The 21644-nt window shown below is 41.1% G+C and overlaps 1 protein-coding gene across 5 annotated transcripts in view; it reads right to left on the reverse strand.

Annotated features, from left to right (window-relative positions):
* The window catches only part of INO80 (INO80 complex ATPase subunit), a 131957-nt gene that overhangs the window by 13280 nt on the left and 97033 nt on the right, over nt 1-21644 (reverse strand). For all 5 annotated transcript variants that reach the window (XM_019935312.3, XM_073800752.1, XM_073800753.1 and 2 more), the window contains 2 exons: nt 13175-13269; nt 6997-7069 (listed from right to left, as the gene is read on the reverse strand). In XM_019935312.3, the coding sequence (XP_019790871.2) occupies nt 6997-7069; nt 13175-13269 (168 nt within the window). The remainder of the gene's footprint in view (nt 1-6996; nt 7070-13174; nt 13270-21644) is intronic.

Consider the following 21644-nt stretch of genomic DNA (forward strand, 5'->3'; position numbering starts at 1 on the left):
TTGTTTATGGAGCTCAGTGAGACATTCTAGAGAAAATAACAATTAAAGAACTACAACAGCTGACTTAACTAGGAAACATTAAAGCTAGTCAGTCCACAATGTGTGGCCCAACAATGACTAAGGGGAAATAAATTACTTGTCAGCACCTTTATGAAGTTGTAAACACCAAGCTGGGCGGGCACTGGGAGGGGAAGCAAGGGAAGAAGGTGGGAGCTGAGATGGGGTGGAGGCGCCTGGCTATACAGGTCAATATAACAGGGAGTTTCAGGGGATGAGGGAGTGAAATGGAAAACAGGAAAATTTAGAGGAACAACTGGAAAAAGCTGACCAACACTTGGAGGGTGGAACTCACTCTTTTTTTCCCCAAGAGAACAGGTGGAAGTTCAGTCCCTTGGGAGGGCTGAAAGCTGCCCCATGTTGTCTCACAGGACATAAGACTTCTCACACTGTTACTAAGGGACAAAAGCTCTTCAATCTCTCTCTACACATAAACATTTAAAACAGATCTCACACAAACAAAACCAACAGTGCAGTTTATAACAATTTCTCACTAAACAATGTCAAATGCAAAGAGATCCCTACTCCAAGAAGAATACACAAAGAACAACACAGGCAGTGAGGGGCAGTTGCCATTAATTTCATGCTAAAATCATGTTTTTACTAACAGAGTGAGTCAGACATAATCCCAATGTTTACAAATACACGTTTATAAATGCACTCTCAATCATAAAACATTAAGTTTTTCCTGACATTTTAGGCAGACTAACCTCTTCCTTGTCCATAAATGGTTCTGGGGATCTTCCAAAGCTGAACAAATCTCAGAACAAAGGAAAAATGCCAGGCAAGCAATTAAGCTTATTGTTTCTCTAATAATACACACACAGCAAGTATAACTTAACTCCACACAAAGCTTTATCTAGCAACTCATTTAAATCTTTTATTTTATTTACTTATCTTTGGCTACATAGGGTCTTCGTTGCTGTGCGCGGGCTTTCTCTAGTTGCAGTGAGCGGGGGCTACTCTTTGTTGTGGTGCGCAGGCTTCTCATTGCGGTACCTTCTCTTGTTGCGGTGCGCGGGCTTCAGTAGTTGTGGCACACAGGTTCTAAAGCACGAGCTCAGTAGTTGTGGCGCACGGACTTAGTTGCTCCGCGGCATGTGGGATCTTCCCGGACCAGGGCTCGAGCCTGTCTCTCTTGCATTGGCAGCTGGATTCTTAACCACTGCGCCAGCAGGGAAGCCCACTCATTTCAATCCTGTGGTCTCATTTCTTCTGAGTATTCCAGGAGGTTCTAATTTATGAGTCCCTCAGCCCTCCCCTCAAAATTAAATGTAAATTATTTTGGAATTGGGGACTCAGAATATTCAGAGCCTCTCTCTACGCCCCAGGATATAAAGAGAATTCCTACTTCTACCCCTCTAGCTATGGGGTTAGGGGCCTACTTTGGTTCTTTCTGACTGGCAGGACCAGCTTACCTGCATAAGGCAAACTGTGAAAACCAGAAGCATGATGCAGATCTGCCCCACTCAAACCTGCTTATTTTTTGGCCATTTAAATGAATGACTAGGTGAACTATTCCTTAAGAAACCATAGGCCAAACCTGACATAGGCAGGCTGAGAAGAAGGGAAAGATATTTTAATCAAATGAACCAATGCTAGGCCTCCCCAGGTGACCTCATCCAGCTCCATGGCCTTAAATGTTATCTATGACCTGATGATTCCAAAATACATCTTGAGTCTCAAACTTTCTCCTAAATTCCATGCTCTACCACCTGGGTGACAATGCCACTTAATGTCTGGTTAAGAGTCTTGAACTTAAAAAAAACCCCAAACCAAACTCTTGATTTCCCCTCTCAAACCCGTTCCTCCCCACACCTTCCCCTTAACCAGTCGTTGGTATCTCCATCATTCCAGTTGCTCAGGTTGAACACCTTGGAGTTCTCCTTGATCCACATGATCCACATCCAATCTAGTAGTAAACGCCATTGGCTGTACCTTAAAACTACATGCAGATTCCAATTACTTCTCATCACCTCCACTGCTTCAATCCTTGTCCAAGTCACCATCGTCTTGTGTCTAATTCCTAACTGAACTTCCTGCTTCTACTTCCTTCCCTATAGTCTTCTCCACCCCACCCCCCTGAAGCCAGAAGGACACATTTAAGCTCAAGCTAAAGTTCTTCCTCTGTTCAAGTTCTTCCAGTAGCCTCCCACCTCAAAATCCTAACCATGGCCTATTAAGCCCCACACAATCTGCTTCTGCCACTCATTTTATACCACTCTGCCCTCATTCATTCTGTCACACCTACAAAGGGCTTGCTTCATTGCTTGATTATGCCAAGGATGTTCTCACCTCAGGGCTTTGTTCTGTACTTATCTCCTTTCCCTGGAATGCTATTCTTTTCTGCCAGATGCATAACTGGCTTGCTTTTCTCACTTTCTTCAGATCTTGGTTCAAATGTCACCTTATCAGAGAGGCTTTACCAGCCCATATAAAACAGCAACCCCTGACCTTGAATTGGGTTTTGAAAAACAATCAGAAAGGGCTTCCCTGGTGGCGCAGTGGTTGAGAGTCCGCCTGCCGATGCAGGGGACAGGGGTTCGTGCCCGGGTCTGGGAAGATCCCACATGCCGCGGAGCGGCTAGGCCCGTGAGCCATGGCCACTGAGCCTGCGCGCCTGGAGCCTGTGCTCCGCAACGGGAGAGGCCACAGGAGTGAGAGGCCCGCGTACCGCAAAAAAAACAATCAGAAGTTTACCAGGTGGAAGAAGACAAAGTGCCCAGGACGAAGATCTATGATGAGGGAGCTGTTAATGTAATATTATGATACAGTATGGTGGGTTCAGGAAACAAGTCAATTGTTATTACCAGAACATAATTTTTTTTGTTTTTTTCTTTGAAAAATGACGTCTTTGTTTCTGGACAATGCACGCTTTTCTTTAACGATTAAAGCACATGTATAATATATGTTTGAGGCCACAAAACAGGCTGTTGTAGTTAGCACAGAAATCAGGTCAGAGCCAGAATGATTTCCCTGTACCCCAATATGGGAACACTTCTTTCATCCCATCCATCCGTCCGTGCATCCATCCATCCATCCATCCATCCACTGGACCACTGGAAGTCACAGGCCACAGGCCCTTCAGAGAGCACCGGACACAGCTTTCACCTGTACCTGCCAAGCGCCAAAGGGCACTCCAGATCCCTAGAGCCTAACAGACCCAACCCTTAGCAAACCTGCTAGTCACTGTGAAGTCAGCCCCCCACCCCACCCCCACCCCACCCCCAGCCCATGCCCCACGCTCACACAGTTGGAGGGCTGGCTTCAACTCTGGTGAGCTGGTTTGGGACTGGAAAGGAGGGAGAGAGCAGAGGGAGGTGGTGGGAAGTAGGGAGGGTGCACCAGCCTTCCCCTCCTCAGGTTACTGACGTCCCGGATCTCAGAGTCCGTGTCGCCGTCTTTGACCCACTGCCCCCACACTGATGGCTGGACCTGGTGGCAAGACGCCAAGTGGACCCAAATCCGGATCTAGGTGGGAGGTGATGGACTTCATCGTATGGAGAAAGGGGGGTGGGTTGGAATCTGGTGCCTGGTGAGGTGGCGAGTGGCAATGAAGATCTCCGAGTCCCCCCTCAAAATGATGGTTGCGTCGCCAGGAAATCCACCGACCCCGAGAGAGAGCAGTACCTCCCCCTAGACATAGGCAGAGGCGGCCCATGCCCTGGCGCCACACTGGGCAGATTCTCACTCTCCCAGTGCCTTGCAGGCAACTGTTGAAAGCCCCTTCTTTTCACCATTCTTCCATGCTAGGCCCCCAACCTCTCCCCGCCTCTGGAACATAAATTTTGGAAGGAGTAACAGTCTGGCAATTAGGCTGGAAAGGGAGATAAAGGCCACAAAAATGAAGGGCCTTGTATGTGTAAAAGAGCTTATACTTTATCTTGTAGATGACAGAGACTCCCTGAAGAGTTTTAAGCCAGGGAGTAGCATGGTTAATAAAGGGTATAAAAACTAACAGAGGAGGTATGGGGCTAGGGACTGAGACTGGAGTCCAAAAGATCAGCTAGCAGAAAGTGATGAATCTTGTACTCACATTAAGAGTAAGACTAATTGGGCCCACTGCTGCCAACTCCTAGGCAGCTGTCAGAGAGTCCTCTTTAACCTGGGAGAGAACTTTCACTTTGCTGAATTGAATCTGTGTCTGGGTCAGTTCCTACGTGCTCCTCCCTCTGTTTCAAATATGCACTGGCGGGACTTCCCTGCTGGCGCACTGGTTAAGAATCTGCCTGCCAATGCAGGGGACACGGGTTCGATCCTTGGTCCAGGAAGATTCCACATGCCGCAGAGCAACTAAGCCCGTGTGCCACAACTACTGAGCCTGAGCTCTAGAACCCGCGAGCCACAATTAATGAGCCCGCGCACTGCAACTACTGAAGCCTGCACACCTAGAGCCCGTGCTCTGCAACAAGAGAAGCCACCGCAATAAGAAGCCCGCGCACCACAATGAACAGTAGCCCTTGCTTGCCACAACTAGGGAAAGCCCACACACATCAACGAAGACCCAACACAGCCAAAAAAACAAAACAAAACAAAAAATATGCATTGGCTTCACTCAGCTGGAGTAAAGCTTGGGATGTGAAGGGGGGTGCCGTGGGGCCTTCCAGACTACATAAATGTAATGACTGAGACCACCCACATGCTAAACAGTGTCTCAAGACCCCTAAAGGAACTAAATAACTCATCCTCCAATCTGTGCCCAACTTCCCCCATTGGTCACCTCTTGGTATGAGGGAAGCACCCTGGTGCGGCAGGACTACCAGTCTTCACTCCTGGGTTCACGTCCTAGCTTGATCACCACCTGCCTGGCGTTCTCACACAGGTACCTGGGCCTCTCTAAGGATAACTGTGCTTGGGATGTTGAGACAAAGGCTTCCCGGGGTCGGGGGTGGAGAGGAGGGGAAGCAGGAGACCCAGAGATAAACTCAGGCCCAGCTCCTGGGGGCTGCGCAGAGACACAGGAGAGGAATATCAACCAACCCTGGAGGGGAACAAAGGTGCCGGAGAAGAAGCTACTGCCCCCTGGGAAGCCCCTAAGAGTTTCCACCTCTCTTCCAGCCATGCCTCCAGGACACAGCAGGGCTGAACCAGTGCAAGGCTCTGGAGTATTTCCTCCCCAATCGGCTCTCTTCCTCCTCTGAGGCTCCCAATCCCCAACTCTGGCCCTTCAATTCACATCATGTGTGAATTTGTTTTCACCCGCCCTGGGAATCCAGAGCCTTCCCTGGACTCCCATCCCCAGCCTTCCCACAGCAGCAGAGCTGAGCACAGAGCCAGGCAGACAAGGCCTAGGGGAAAGGAGGGGTATTTGGGGCCCAGTATAAATAATGAAGTCCTGGACCTAGCTCTCTCATTTGGGGCTACAAGGGTCACAGGATCCCTGAGGGCTATTAATGTGCAGGCACTGGGGTCACATGTTTCTAGGTGACATTTCACAACCATGAGAGAAGGAAGGATTATTATATTCATTTTATTGAGGAGGAAACTATGGTTTAGAGCAGTCAAGCAACTGTTTCACTTTCACATAGTGAACAGCAGAGCTGGGATTCAAACCCAGGTCTCATTTCTCTAATTTGAAGAAACCCCAAAACTATGGAATCTGCCCTCTATCACCCACAAACTGACAACCAAAATAATTCATCAAAAAAAAAAAGAGTATGACTAACTGGGACAGTATGCTTGAAAACTAGAGTAGAGAACCAAGGGGCAAAGAGAAAGGTTGCTGATATGACACCAAGTGAGCTACCTCATCAGAGCACCCACAAGAACAACACTACCACCAATGACTGCCTTCTCTTAAGATGACTGAGGCTGATGATGTGCACATAAGATACAGAATCTACCCAGTTATGCCTCCAGCAGTCCCCAGGCCCTGGAACCGTGTCCCAGCATGGTTAATTGGCTGAAGTGGTTTAGATGCCGAGGAAGGTACAGCTGAATCCTATGGTTGATATTCTACTTGGTGATGTTACAGAATCTGTTTTTCATTCTTGAAGGCAGGCAGTTCTACAGTGTAGCAGTTAACAAGGAGAAAGAATGAACACAGCCTAGAAGTGGAACCTGAGAAACATGGGATCTAGTTCCAGCTCTACTGTTGTGAATTTATTCAAGCTTCTTCACCTTTGTACTTCATTCATTTCTCCATGACCCTCCAGAGTTTGCATCCTCCTCATATTTGTGGGGATTCTGATGCTCTGTATTTCACAGAGAGGTACCGCAACGATCACATTAAATGACATTTGCAGAATCATGCCTTCTACAAAACAATTGCCCATTTATGCATTTTTATGTGTCAGGGTTACTGATATTGTTTTTAAATATATTTGTAACCTGGGAATAAATCTGAGATACAAAAGGAATGCTCTTTTCTTCTCCCTTTCAGATGCTGAAGTATTCCTCCAAGGAGATTGGGCATAAAAGGAATAGATAATTTGATGGGATGTCTTTTTATTTTATTTTTTAAATCACCAATTTCATTGCTCTCCAACCATGTTTATAAGTTCGGGATACAAAAATATGAGTTTTTCCTATGATGGAATAATGCATAAGAGTAATAAAACAACTTTTTGATTTGTTCACTTATAGCTCCTAAAACAAACACATCTGGTTAGTTGAGTTGACTGGGTTTTTTTTTCCAGTTTGTTTATTCACTGACATATTCCAAGTGTTTAAAACACTATCAGACACATAGGAGGCATTTACTAAATATGTGTTGAATAAATGTGTAAGAAACTTAGAATAAGGGAAGGGAGAGAAAAGCCCAAAAGGAAAGCTGAAATGTTCCAGTTCCAGGCAAAGTGCCACTATTGTCTTTTAACACAACAAGAGACAAAGAAATAAAAAGTCTGTGACATATAATAAAGGATAAGGCCAACCGAACAACATATTTATAGTAGAAAAACCACATAGCCAGTGTATTTTTGTGCTCTTGTTACTTACTGTATCTGCCGCAGTCAGATTGATACCCAGTCCTCCAGCTCGTGTACTTAGCAGGAACACAAAAATGTCATTCCTGCAGAAGAGGGAGGGATATTTTAAGAGGAAAAAATGAAAAAGAAAAATGGCATGTGGCAAAAGAGAGGGATCTCCGGACGAAGAACAGTGTCTAGGCCTAGAAAGAGTTTTGGTGGTTACCCAGACCTGATCCAGGTTTCTCTGACACACTGTACAAAGGTGCTCTGTTGCTAAAATCAAACCATGGCAGTCACCTTCCAATTTGCAGATAAACTTTTGCTGCCCACTAATATTGACTGATAGGCAATATAATTATAAACATTTGGCAAATGTAACAGAAAAATATGCTATGGAAGTAGAGACCTCTCTTTCTGTAACAGTTATATTTTTAGCAAGTCAAACTATTCCCAGTTCATACAGAGGGGACAAATAAGTCAGTATCTCCTGGTGTTTCCCCAAAGAATCATGACTTCCAACAATCTGGGAACTAATGATTTTAACTCCAAAGCACTAAAATTCATATGAAGAAAGTTAGTCCCAGAAAAATGACCCGAGGTCAGGATTAAGACTCAGATTATGACTTCTAAGTATTACGTTGAAGTTAGGATCAATCCATGAAGACAGGCTGAAATTAAAGTACTTTTTGACAAATGCCAACATAATCCTTAACAGAAACAAGACAGTTTTCTCATTTTCCCTCTACATCCTACATCCTATTAAAGAAACCCAGAATTACAAATAAATCAGTAGGTGCCACTGTCATTCATTCAGGCAGCAAATATTCACTGAATATCTTCTAGGAACAAGGGCCATGCCAGATCACAAACAGCAGTCTTCGACTGTAAGATTTATCTATGTATACACATACAACTAGGGGCTCGGTTTGAGCCCAGTTCCTGCAGATAACATAAATATATTTCAAGACTATCTTGCATTTTCATGTTCCTGCCACCTGAGGTTATTTTCCAGAACACTTCTAAGGGAAAGGGACTACCTTATACTGGTAAACAAACTTTACAGCCCTCTAAATCAAGCTGCTCACTCCCTTTCTCTATGACTATAATGAGGAATAAAAGTAGAAATTCATTTATATCAGTGTTATTCAAATTGCAGGTCACACCTATCATTGGTCAGGTCACCCCTATCATTGGTCATGAAATCAGTTTGGTGAGTCTGGACCACATAAATTAAAGAAAGAAATAGAACAGATTAGAAAATATTATAATACAACAAAGGTCATAAGGATAAGTACTGTTTTGTGATTTCAGATATGGTAGATATGTATTAAATCCCAACATAAGATGAATTTTATTCTGTGGGTTCCAGTTTAAAAAAAAATAAAGAAAAAAGAAACACACTGGCATCAGGATGCTCTCATCCCTTGATGCTGTTCTTCCTTGGTAAAGTCACTTGGCTGCTAAAGGTCTGTTTCCTGTGCTATAAAATGAGGATGCTCTGAATATAGTTGAAGTGACTAAATGATGACATATCAATGTCAAACATGAATACCAGTGAAGGAACTATTCTGAAATAAGTATCCTGGTTAATCCCTAAGCTGGGTAGGTCCTAGTAGAAATCTGTCCATTAATTTGCTTTCAATTAAACACAGCTTTCCTAGAGGCAGACATGGATAACAGATCATGTTTGGAGGCTTCTTGTAGGGCATAATTCCAAAAGTATTGTACTCTCATGAAAGTTCTGCTCGTTTATCCTTGAATTTTATCATAAAGTTTAATATTTCAGAATTTTATCTATAAGATGTCATCTTTCACGGTTAAATCATAAAGGGCAAACCAAAAAGTTAAAAGGCATCTGCCAGTTTACAAACACATTTTCCCATAGATATGGGATGATATAAATGGAAGCTTGATACCTCACAGCCCATGGGAGAATATTTAACCACAATAAGGTTTCAAATAAAAATTGATGTAGCCTTCCAGGGCCATACTAATCTCTATAGAATAATCCTTCCCACTCTGGCCTTAGGAAGATTGCTCAGTCCCATACATCTCTCTTTCCTGCTCTGTGGACACAGAGGCAGGGGTCAGAGGCTTCTCTCCGATATCTGTGTAAGAGCTGATGGAGTCACCCGATGCCTAGGACGTCTTGTTGGTGTGGGGATGGGGGAACAGGGATGGCACAGGGAGGGAGACAGAAGGCAGCTGGGATCTATAGTAAAAGAGTAGAGGCAAAAAGATGGGTCATTTCCATAGTCTGGACAGTCAGAGAGGTAAGTCCCCAGATGTGGTAATCATTCACAAACAAGGACTATATACAGAAAAAAACACTAGAGAAAGGAATATAGATAAAAATAAATTAGAAGCAAAACTTAGAAACATTAACGGTGGAAAATGTTTTTTTGGGGATATTAACGATTTATTGAGAAGATGCTTTTAATGATGAGGTAGATGGTAAGTAGCAACGTTTGGCTGCATTCAGTGTAATTTCATCATACTGTAATGGAAAAATAAGGATTATGGGAACCCTGGGTGATTAAAAATCAAGGAAATTAGTGTCCATCCTGGATCACACTGTTGGATCATATGTAAACAAAAACACATCTAAACTGAACTGTTGAGAAGTTCCTTTCTACTTAATAAATCTAGTATTGATAATGTGAATTAATGTTTTGGGAGCTGACTAAAAGGAAGAAAACAGAATCCCAGAAGGCAACATGATGGTCTGGGTGCCCTCTAGGGGCTATAAAGGAATCTCAACTCAGGGTCTCTATTGGAAGGGGCCATAGAGACCAGGTTTCAGGGGGGTCTGTGAAGGAGCCTATGAAATCATGTAGCAAAGACATGCCTAAGTCTCACTCTTACTCTTCTTTAGTTAATGGCCCCTGAGGCTACTATGCAACAAAATACTCAAATAGTGCTAGGTACCTAGCTGACTGCAGTGAAGACTTGCTGAATGACTGAAAAAGAGCCAGAATTAAAGAAACTGGAGCTTTACACTCTCACCAAGAAGGAAAAATCCACACTACACTCATTTTTTCTCATGTTTTCCAAATGGTCACCCGAGTAATCAGATAATCAGGGAGATCCATTTGGCAAACGTCATGGGGTAGGAGGAAGGGAAGCAAAGGCCAAGGCAACCCAGAGCAAAGACCTTGTGAATGGCTTCTAGGATCACGCACTGGTCACGTGTCCTGAATGTTGCCCAGTCAGGACATCCTGGCCAAACAGTCTTTAGTCTCAGCCAGACTCTTTCCTGGAAGGATCCCTCATAAATAAATCTTGTATAAAGGGAATGTAAATGGCTTTTTATAGGAGTTCTTGTTTACTCTGGCTGACCTTTGAGCCACAGGGCTTTCCAGTTGAAACTACAATTTTTTCTTTTGATGTCTTTTCATTAATAATAATGAAAATATTTGGCAAGTCATGCTTTTTTGTTTTCAAAAACACCTGTCTTTTTCTCTATATTGGGCTACTGTTGCCATTCAAATTTGTAAATTTAGATACCATTTGGAGGGACCTGCCTGACAAGCTCCTAATCAGCATAGGCACAGTTCAGATTCTACACGTGAGAGGTAGGAGATTATTTCCTAGCCACAATCCTAACTCTACCATCTAGCTCATGTGTAGGAAGGGAAGAAGACTTTAGTCTGTTTTTTCATTTTACCTAATATTAGATGCAGATGCAGGTGTTAAAATGATTGTTACTCAGTATCTAAATAAAACTCATTGCTCCCTAAGTAATTCTTAGAAGTTGTAGAATTTGGATGCTCAAGTAAGGTTTTCCAGGAAAGCAAAGAAACAAGATATTTACTAAGCAGATCTAGTATAATTTAATGGTGAAAATACCCTTCTTTTAAAGCTAAGCTTTTCAAGACTAATGTGTACTACTGTGATTGCCCAAGTAATCACAAGTTAAATAAGAGATTTTAGAAGTAGTAAATTAGATACATCTACTGATTTTTTCCACTAAAAGGTCACTGTAAAATGTGGTGAGCCCTGGATCTCACAGTCCAGTTTTCTGGGAATTGCTTCACCTAGAAGAAAAATTGTAGCTCTACAACTCAGAAGCCAAAACTGTTAGAAGTCAACATAATACAGCTCTGACTGGACTCTAAACCAGTAGAATTTTCTACAAAGCAATATGACAATATACAGTCTTAAACATTCATATTCCTTTACTCAATAATCTCTCTTGTTTGGATCTATATTAAGAAAATAATCTAAAATGATGACAAAGCTTTGTAAAAAAGATACTCAAGATTTTAACAACAGAAAGGTGGTATATCCAATGTAATGGAATATTGATCATTAAAAATAATGATTACAATGACTTTTTTAATGATATGTGAAGACCTTTATGATATACTGTTAAGTTGAAGAAATGAGGATACAGTCATCTCTACAATATGGTATCAACATATAAATCTAACTACATACACACATCAAAGACAAGAGGAATAAACCAAAATGTTAACAGTGATGGGATTGTGGGTGATTTTTACTTTCTTCATCAAATATTTCTCTAATTTTCCTCAACAGGCATTTTATATAATATACAATGGCCCCAACTGTTACTGGAAAAAAAAATTAGCTTTGCTATAAATGAGATTCTCAACTGTACAATATCAAACATATTAGTGGAAAAAAACACAAACAGTAATAGGCAAAAGATCTATTACTTAATGGCTTTTCTTCTAACACATAACTCATGCTGCCTCATACCAATGTGCCCAAATCACTTAAGTGCTGGCATTCCTGGAGAAAACATAGGCACCCTGGGGGAAACATACAGTCTATAGATCTTGTATGTAAGATTCTTGTCATTTGGAGCTCTGAAGGTTGGACTAGATAAGGACATAGTGAAATGTAATTCATTTGATTTCAAAATCAAGGAAAGATAAAGATCAGCTGGTAAACTTTTTTGGGGGTGGGGAGAGGTGCACACAGTATGGAGTGCTAGGAGGCACTACTATGATTATACATGTCTCACTCAAATAATTTAAGAATCGGTCGAAAGCTTCTGCTAGGTAAGAAGCTAAGTTAGGTCATCTACCACCTGCTTCAGGTAACAAACTAAAATAGGTCTAAAGTAGCTCTTCCCCTCCATTGTTGGTCAAACAGGCACCTGAATGCAGAAGTAGTTTCAACCTAGGAGTTATTGGTCTGAGTATACACTGCAAACCAAAACATCAGGATGTATCTCCTTACCCATGCAGTGTTATAAAGGACCGTGCAATAGCAAAAATTCTCAATCAGAGGATATTCTATGTTGAACTACGGATTTGTTTTATGCTGAAGTAAAACATGCTTTAAAACTGAAATGAAAGAAACTAAAAATTGCAACCTAAATACAAATGGCTATGTGCTTAATTTTCTACCCAAGAATTCCAAAGTTAAATATTAACAGACTACACAATTAAAGACCAAAAATTCAGAATTGTTCTGACTTACAGAACATTAAGATCTTACTCTATTCCTTAGTTCTCCAGGTCTAAGGAAAATTAAGGGTGGAGTTCAGGAGACCTGTCACTAGCAGACGCCAGCTTTCTCCTTGGAGAGAGCAGTAAGCAGACCCTGCTTATTACAATGAGAACCTGCACTTGGGATAATTATGGCTCTGTAGGCCATCAGCATCCAGCAGGCAGTATTTGAAATTTCATAGGCTCATTATCAGGTGGGAGAAGTACTATAACTGAGAGCTGCCAGAGGAATAGATTGCACACTACTGCAATCTGTCATACTGCACTGTACTACTACAATATTAGAGGGAAAGCAGGAAAAAGGAGGTATTTTTCTTTAAACTTATACAAAATGAAATGGGTAAGCAAAAACAAAGAGAAATTCAACTGTAAGTCAATACCCAGAGACAGCCATTGTTAACATTTAGGAATATAGCCTTGTGGACTTTTTTCTATGTACATATTATTCACATAAGGATCCTGGTTCATACTCAGAAATCATTTCTTTTATTGCCCAAAGAACCAGGCACCGATTTGGCACTAAAATTACCAACTATTCATTTCCTCTCTCTTTCACAGACACACAAATCTAAACCACTATAAGCAGATATAGCTACCTCATAAAATAGCAGAAATTATATCATGATTGCTTAACAATCTGAGATGTGTTGGTCTTTCTTTTAACTCACCATCTCAACTAGAGGAAAATCAAATGACCATTTTTGTAATTCCTATTAACATTACCTGGTCTGAAAATCAGCAACCATGTCCCGCCTCTCTGAGATCTTGGATGAGCCATCAAGCCTCATGTAGGTATGCTTCCTGTAAACCACATATTCCTGCCAATCAGAGTAAAAAGATATAATAAGTTTGATACAAATTACTGCATTCTAATTTCCACAAGCATCTACCCACCTCATCCATATTGGGGGCAAGTCATTCTATCCAGAATGAGGAGAAAGCAATCTCAGAAGTACAGGAATTTGACTCGTAAATGAGTTTATTGTCAGCGTGCGAAAATAGAGGGTACCCTGAAGATTACGACAACTCTCAATTTCATCTTAGAAACTAATCTTATTCCTACAGATTTCTGTAGGTTTTGTAAAAAAACAAACTGAACAAAATGAAATCTGTAAACCAAAATGGCTTTTCAGTCACTAACCAGATGTCTCTCATGGCTATGGAATAGCCAGTTTTCTTTCAGCAACACCCACCCCAGTGGGTTTCTCTCTAGCAAATTCTTGCTGACCAAAGTCCTTGAATTTACAACCTAAGCTCCCTTCTCCCAGCACAGCATACATCACTGTTAAGGGAGGCCTAAGCATCAGAATGAACAGAAGACAAGGTAACTTTCCATGGCAGAGAATGTTCTTGGCATTATCTGTAAGAGGAATTAAAACTTTTAAGAATGGAGAAGAGATTTCAAGAGATAAAATAGAGGGGATGTATCTCTATTCTTGGAAGCTGCAATTCCTCTTACAGATATGTCCAAATGAGCACTGATTTCCTTTCTTTACCCCAATTATATGGATTATGTTTCAAAAAGTCCACTTGCAGAGGGACTGTTACCAAAACCTAATACAGGGACTTCCCTGGTGGCGTAGTGGTTAAGAATCCGTCTGCCAATGCAGGGGACACGGGTTCTAGCCCCAGTCCAGGAAGATCCCACATGCCGCGGAGCAACTAAGCCCGTGTGCCACAACTACTGAGCCCACATGCCTAGTGCCTGTGCTCCACAAGAGAAGCCACGGCAATGAGAAGCCTGTGCACTGCAATGAAGAGTAGCCCCCGCTCGCTGCAACTAGAGAAAGCCCACGCGCAGCAACGAAGACCCAAGGCAACCAAAAAATAAAAAGCTAATACAGCTGCCTATTTATAAGAAACACCATGAAGCAGTTTTTTCAGTTCAAAGAAACCTTTTTCCTATTGAAAAAGACAAATCATTTCTACATTTGAGAGATGTTTCTATTAATTAATTTTCTGTGGTCGAATGTTCTTCCACTGTAGTATTCTCATTATGGACCTCTTATACCTGGCTGGGTACTTCAGCACAGAAGGTTGTTACAGTTTGGTATGACTGGTATAGTGTATGTGGCAGCACTCTTAGAGCAAGTTGATGTGTGTGTGTGTGTGTGTGTGTGTGTGTGTGTGTGTGTGTGTGTGTGTGTGTGTGTGTAGGTATGTATATGTGTGTGTGTGTGTGTGTGTATATATATATATATTTCTTTTTCTTCCTTTTTTCACTATTTCCTTCTGTCTCCAGGTGATTCTTTAAGGGCTTTGGTAATCACAGGGGGGGCAGAAAGTATTCAGTTAAAGCAAGCTTCACATTTAGTGGTAGAGCCCTATAATGGGAATGGGTTAATGGCAGAAGAGTAGGGGGTGTTTGGATGAGGAATTCAGGAAAGAAGATGAAAAATGACAGCATGATGATGGTCTTTAGAGGCTCACTATACCTGGGCAGCTAATCCAATCAGGAGATGTTGCCATCCAGAACAACAAAATACCTAGATCATAGAGAGACAGTCCACAGATTTGAACTTTAACCAAAAGGTGGGTTTCCTGCATAGGCACTGCACTCTTTTGCCTTTTGAACCAGAACTTCCAACTTTAGTGACAGGACTGATGAATGAACCTTCTTGTAGATCTTGCTGTTCATATCATTTATATATCAAGGTCAGAAAAACATTAGAGATATTAATCCTAGGCCATAATCAAACCAACACTGATCATAGACAACCTGTTACTGAGGCAACGGAAGTGAATCTTTCCCATTTGCTGCTTTAAGCCTTTGCTCTCTCACCCAGGGGAATAGTGGGATTTCAGAAGGCTTAGTTGAGTTTAGATCCTATTTCAGTAAATAGCTTCAAAACAACAAGTAAATGGACATGGAAACAGCAGTGAAAAGCAGAACAGAGGAATAGCTATATCCTGACAATACAGAAAAACATCTATAAGATAAAAGACTGAGCTAAAAAGGCAATTCAGTATTTCTTTCATTCAGAAATTCTGGCTACACCAAAGCTATCCTAGACATCTCTCTAGAACTCTAGGCTATTTGGGAAAGATAGTTAATTTAATCAAATGCTCATCCGGAAAGAAAAGCCTTATTTTTTCCAGTTGTTAATTTCAAGAACTGTTCCATTCTTAGTTCAGTTCTCCTATGATCCTAAAAACACCTAATGATTTAACATAAAATGTAATTCTATTTTTTAAAATAAAAAGACATTCTAACAACAAATGATTTGATAGTAGTCGTAGCACTTTTGAAAAGTTAGTTTAAAAATCTATTTAAAAAAATCTATCCCCACTTAACAATCTCTATATCAAAAGGTTTTCTAATGGTTTTCTAATACCCATCTTAAGAGTCTTGCTTAATATATTCTTTTCAAAGCCAGCAGCTGAGACTGGTTAATTAGTAACTATTTGCTGAGTTTTGCAGTTAAATGTCTTTTATTTTTAAACAAACTTTATTTATTTATTTATTTATGACTGCGTTGAGTCTTCTTTGCTGCGCATAGGGTTTCTCTAGTTGCGGTCAGCGGAGGCTACTCTGTTGCGGTGCGCAGGCAGGCCTCTCATTGCAGTGGCTTCTCTTGCTGTGGATCACAGGCTCTAGGCTTGCGGACTCTAGAGCACAGGCTCAGTAGTTGTGCTGCATGTGCTTAATTGCTCCACAGCATGTGGGATCTTCATGGACCAGGGCTTGAACCCGTGTCCCCTGCATTGGCAGGCGGATTCTTAACCATTGCACCACCACTGAAGTCCCTTAAATGTCTTTCAAGGATGGCACAGCATTCTCATTCATCCCCCAATAGTCTGTAAGTAATTCACTCCCATGCCTGAGGACCACTGCTGGATGACTACTGCTTGCTGGATGACTTTACTGTGTTTTGTAGGAACCGTGTCATGTTAGCACTCCTGTGCATTAAGAAGGGCTTATGGTACAGAAAGGCCAACCGTTACCCAGTTCTTCCTGACACTTGGCACTCTGTAGAAACCAAGGGCATTTCTAACCCAAGTCTACTTGGGTTATTTAGGAAAAGCTCAGAAAATGATCCATCAGTATGATTAAATTTCTTGGAACCTTGTAAACCAAGAATTCCTTTCCACTTAAAGCAGCAAAGAGAAAAGAGAAACCAAATGTAGACCTTCCCCTCCCAGAAGTCTCATAATTTAGTATCCTCCCTTAATTAAATAAATATGAACACCAGTATTCTCAAGTGGATCAATAACCACTAACCAAAGTAAGCTCTAATTCTGCTTGAACTAATAAAATAAAAATTATGGCTTTTAACATTTAGGAAGTCTTTAGACCTATACAGTTCTAGTAGATACTATTTTTAAAAATTATTGAAGAAGCCAAAGGCGTTATGGACAAGATGTACTCTTGGCATCTGAGTAGTGATTTTCAGCCGGGATTAAAATTCCTGGGTCCCACCCCAGGAATTCTGACTCTGTAGGTCTGGGTTAGGGCCTAGACCGGTTTATTTTTAAAAAGCTCCAAAGATGACTGCAATAGACACCCTATTTCTAGAGCTAAGAACAACCACTCCAGAGGGAAGGCAGGGCAGGGTCCCTTAGAATCATGCTATCTCAGCATGGCTCTCAGATGAGCAACACATGAAGTTTGTTAGAAATGCAGAACTGAGGGGCACACCCCATATCTAGTAAATCGAAATCTGCATTTAAGAGGTGTGACTTGTAAGTACATTTACACTGTTATAGAACATACCCTTATGCTATTTCTAAAGCACTGGAATACTTTTTTCAAGAAAACTCTTATATGGAATCCCTCTAATATAAAATAGATTTTTAAAAAAATTACTATTCTAGCTAACAAAGAAGGGTAGGGAGTCCAGGCCCCACCTGTTTAATGTCTACACCTAGGTCTCCTGTCCTATACCCAACCCCATCAGTTGAAAAACCACTGTCTTAGAATACAAATTGAGAAGACAGGTCAGTTCTGGAACACGTCCCTAAGTCCTACTTTTTAAGCAGTAGCATGTGAACAGAGCTATTAGCATAACTCAAAATAGTTTCAGCACGTGCCTCTCAATCCTTTAAAGTATACTAAATAAAATCAAACATTCACACACCCAGGGGTGTAAAACAAAGGGTCTAGGTTCACCTTGCAGTAGTGATAATGATGATGACTAGCATTTACTGAACATTTACTAAGTGACAATCACTATTCTGTGTATTTTACCTGGTTTTGCTTATCTAATCCTCACTATAGCCTTTCAGGTAGGTGTTATTATTGTCACTCCCATATCTTACAGATGTTAAGCAAGGTCTCTAAAGTGACACAGGCAGTAGGCATGGAGCTAGGATGGGAACTCAAGTAGACTAGATCCAGAGTCTTTAGCTTAACCCCTCCACCTACTGCTTCCCAGACAGAACAGAAGCTCACTACCACTAGCGGAAAAAAAGGGGAGGGAGAAGCCCCACAAGGTTCTTAATATATTATGACTATAATGATGAAAGGGTAACTGGGCACTTGAAAAAATAAAGGCAAATGTTTATATATCCCTAATGCAAACCTTCCATTCTGAGACTTCTTCACTATTTCAAAGTTGTCTCTGATGTTCATTTTAACCCAATTTCACTGTCACAAAAAAATTTGAGGGGAAGACTCAGTATGATCCACAAACCTGCAGACCTAGTGTAACTTTATTTTCTTGGACACACCCTTTTCCATCTTTGGTGTATATCACCAGCAAAAAGTGAGGCTCCCCTCAAGGTCTATTACAACTTTTGTTTTGTCCAAGCAAATTGCACCAAGCAAGTGAAATATGATAGTTATCCTTCCTTTATCTAATATAGAGCCCTCTGGAGCAATCACAAAGCATTCATGGGCCCACCATAATCTGCCTTCACCCTACTTGTTATTCCCCTTTCTTCTATACCACATGCTCCAGTTACGCTAAACTACTCCCCACTGCCCAATGTCTTGTACCTTCCCACGTCTGTGCCTTTTTACATCTGGCTTCCTTAGTCTGGAAATGCCCTTTTTCCTCATGGTTGAAATTCTATTTAAGTTCAGTTCATATGTCACCGTATGTGAAGCCTTCCCGAAGTGACCCAGTTGGAAATAAATGTATCATCCCTCCTGCTATCTTCAGCTCTCTTTATGCTTTATTTTTGGCATTAGTATCAGGGTACACTTGACAGTTATTTGTGTGAGACATATATATACATACATACATAAATCCTTCACTAGATTCATCTCTTAAAGTCAAAGACCACATTTAACTGGTATTTACCTCTGCCTAGCACAGTGCCTCGTTCACAGTTGACATGAAAAAGAAATGGACTAAACAGAATAAATATAGTGTGGTTGTAAGCAAACACATTTCTTTCTATTACTTCTAAGACCTAATGAAAATGCTAGTTAACAGTGACCCCAATTTGCTTTTCATTCCACGGAGCAGTTTTAAAATACTCAGTTTCCCTGTATGTTCAGAATCACAGCTCCCAAAGGTTACTTAGAGTTCTAAGAAAAGCCAGCCCATAAATGATAGAATGTCTGTTTGGGATGAATCCTTCCCCAGTGAGGTACTTGCTGACTAGGCAAGTTACACAACCCAGTGTCTCAAATATCATCATTAGCTATGGATTATCTGTATTTAATTCTGTATTGCATTATTTTCATATATTGGTGTAGTGCAAGATTTGTCTGGGTTTCAGTACTTAACAATCACACATACAGCACCAGTTGGCTGACCCTTTCCAAGTATTTCTGTATCGCATAGAAAGTACTGAGGCTTATTTCCTTGAACTACAGACTCAGTTGCTTGATGCAATAGGAATGAATCTCAAAAGAGATGACTCAGAGATAATGTAAGTCATCTGTAGTGAGTTAAAAGCTCTCTGCAACTACTAAACTATGGGGAGGGATGGGGAGTATCCCAAACTATAGGGTAAAATGGTGGTGGTGGGAAAAATTTTGTCTGACATCCAGCTGGATGCCACCATCCCAAAGGCATAGGGGCTATGTCTGTGTCCATAGTACCCCCATCAGGCAAGACCCTGTATGTGACTCAGGAAATAAAAATAAACTGATAACATAACTTAGTGACCTGTGATATCCTCCCTTATGTCCTTGACTTCTACCCATGGCACACTAAAAATTCCTGGCCCTGGAAATTAAGTAGTCCCCTTTTTAAATCCCCTATCTGGAAATACTATTTGGATACCATGGGACAAGATGAAATATTTCTGAATATAGAATTCTATTTGGAAGAAGATCTGATATATTCACTTGAAATTTAAATTAAAGTCAGATTTTTGCCCAAGAGAAGGAGGCTATCAATCACTTTAGAAAATACTGAGCAAATACAAAGTGCTTAGAACTAGTATTTTCACAAAATGGAATCCTGGCCATACAAAAGTGTGCGAATTTTTACTATCTTTTAGTTCTTCTGAGTCACAGAAACAGAAAAACACATAGCCAAGGCTAAGGCACAGAACAAAAAAAACCCCAAAAAGCTGTTAGATAAAAGAGATGCTGACACGCTCCACAGCTACACAGCACAGCTTCAACAGCCCCGTGTGAGCTCAAATTCCTGCTCTATTGGAAGTTTTTTTCCATCTTTGATATACAGGGTACAAGATGTCAAGGGAAAAAGAGAATCCTGAAAACATTTTTTTTAATCTAAAAAAACAAACAAGCAAACAAAAACCACAATACTCTGAGAATGAAGAAGCAAGGCCAAGGGTCAAGGTATTTTTTTAAATTAATACTAGGTCATGTTTTAAAGTGGAACATGGCTCTAATGAATGTTTACAATGAAAGCTTCCATCATGAAAGTGACTGAAAAACCCATAATACTCTTTGAAAAGATAATGAAAAGTAGACCTAATCCTGCACTGTCCTAAAATCCACAATACATTTACATTTCTGTAAATGATTAGACAAATATTAAACATTGTGGGCACTGTAATTCTATGCCCACAAAATATATTTGGAGGGGCTTCCCTGGTGGTGCAGTGGTTGGGAGTCTGCCTGCTGATGCAGGGGACGCGGGCTCGTGCCCCGGTCCGGGAGGATCCCACATGCTGCAGAGCAGCTGGGCCCGTGAACCATGGCCGCTGAGCCTGCGCATCCGGAGCCTGTGGTCCGCAATGGGAGAGGCCACGGCAGTGAGAGGCCCGCATACCGCAAAAAAAAAAAAATATATATATATATATATATATATTTGGAGGACTAAACTCTTGGAATACAAAATGTGGTTCGTTTGAGTAAATAATATTAAAACAAATAAATAGACTGAAAAAAAGAAACTTTAAAATTTAATGTTGAAGGAAAAAGAATAGTATAGTAGTAAGGAAACTAGACAACAGTTTCATTTTAATTTTTCAGTACAAACAGTTGCAACATTTTCTGGCTTCAACATCCTAGAAGCATGTTACACACATGGCTAAGGAATGTTAGCAGTTGTGAAATTCAGGCTTTGAATCTGCTTTTCCCTAATTTAGAATTCCCCATAGAGCAATGCAACTACATTTAGAGAAGATTCTCAAGCTGCCTTCATTGCTAAGCCTACCCACAAAGTCCACATCCCCTCTAAAAATCCTGTTGGATTACAGACAGACAGGAAGTGACCCTGGTGGGTAGTGTTCACAGCACTCATCGTGAACAAAATCATTATCATACTTTGAATTACTTATCTTAGTGAGTCTTATGAGTACCTAGAAGTGTGCAATATACAGAATAAGGGACTAAAATGCAGCACTGTGTCACTTAACCTACCCACACTTGCCTTCATCTACCAGAGCTAGCTTATTTTTTGGTGGCTCACCCCCTTTTCCTTGGAACTTCCCTTATAATGTGAATCAGCTTTTAAGACTCTATAATATACTGATATATAGCCTTGGGAAAAAAGAAGATTATTAACTCTCTTACAAAATCCTTAGCATATATTACCTTTTCTATAATTCTTATCAGTGAAAGATTACTATTTCATCTATACTTTCCTGACTCTTCAGGAAAAGGCAAGTGCACTTTATCTAAAAAGAGTCCTACTGAAAGAAAGTTACTCATATTGTTTTGGCTGTCGACATCATTTAGTTTGAACAAAATTTTTTTTTTGCTGCATTGCGTCTTTGTTGCTGCTCAGGCTTTCTCTAGTTGTGGCGAGCGGGGGCCACTCTTCGTTGTGGTGCGTGGGCTTCTCATTGAGGTGGCTTCTTGTTGTGGAGCACGGACTCT

The sequence above is a fragment of the Tursiops truncatus genome, chromosome 2 (assembly GCF_011762595.2).
Source record: "Tursiops truncatus isolate mTurTru1 chromosome 2, mTurTru1.mat.Y, whole genome shotgun sequence".
Taxonomy (NCBI): Eukaryota; Metazoa; Chordata; class Mammalia; order Artiodactyla; family Delphinidae; genus Tursiops; species Tursiops truncatus.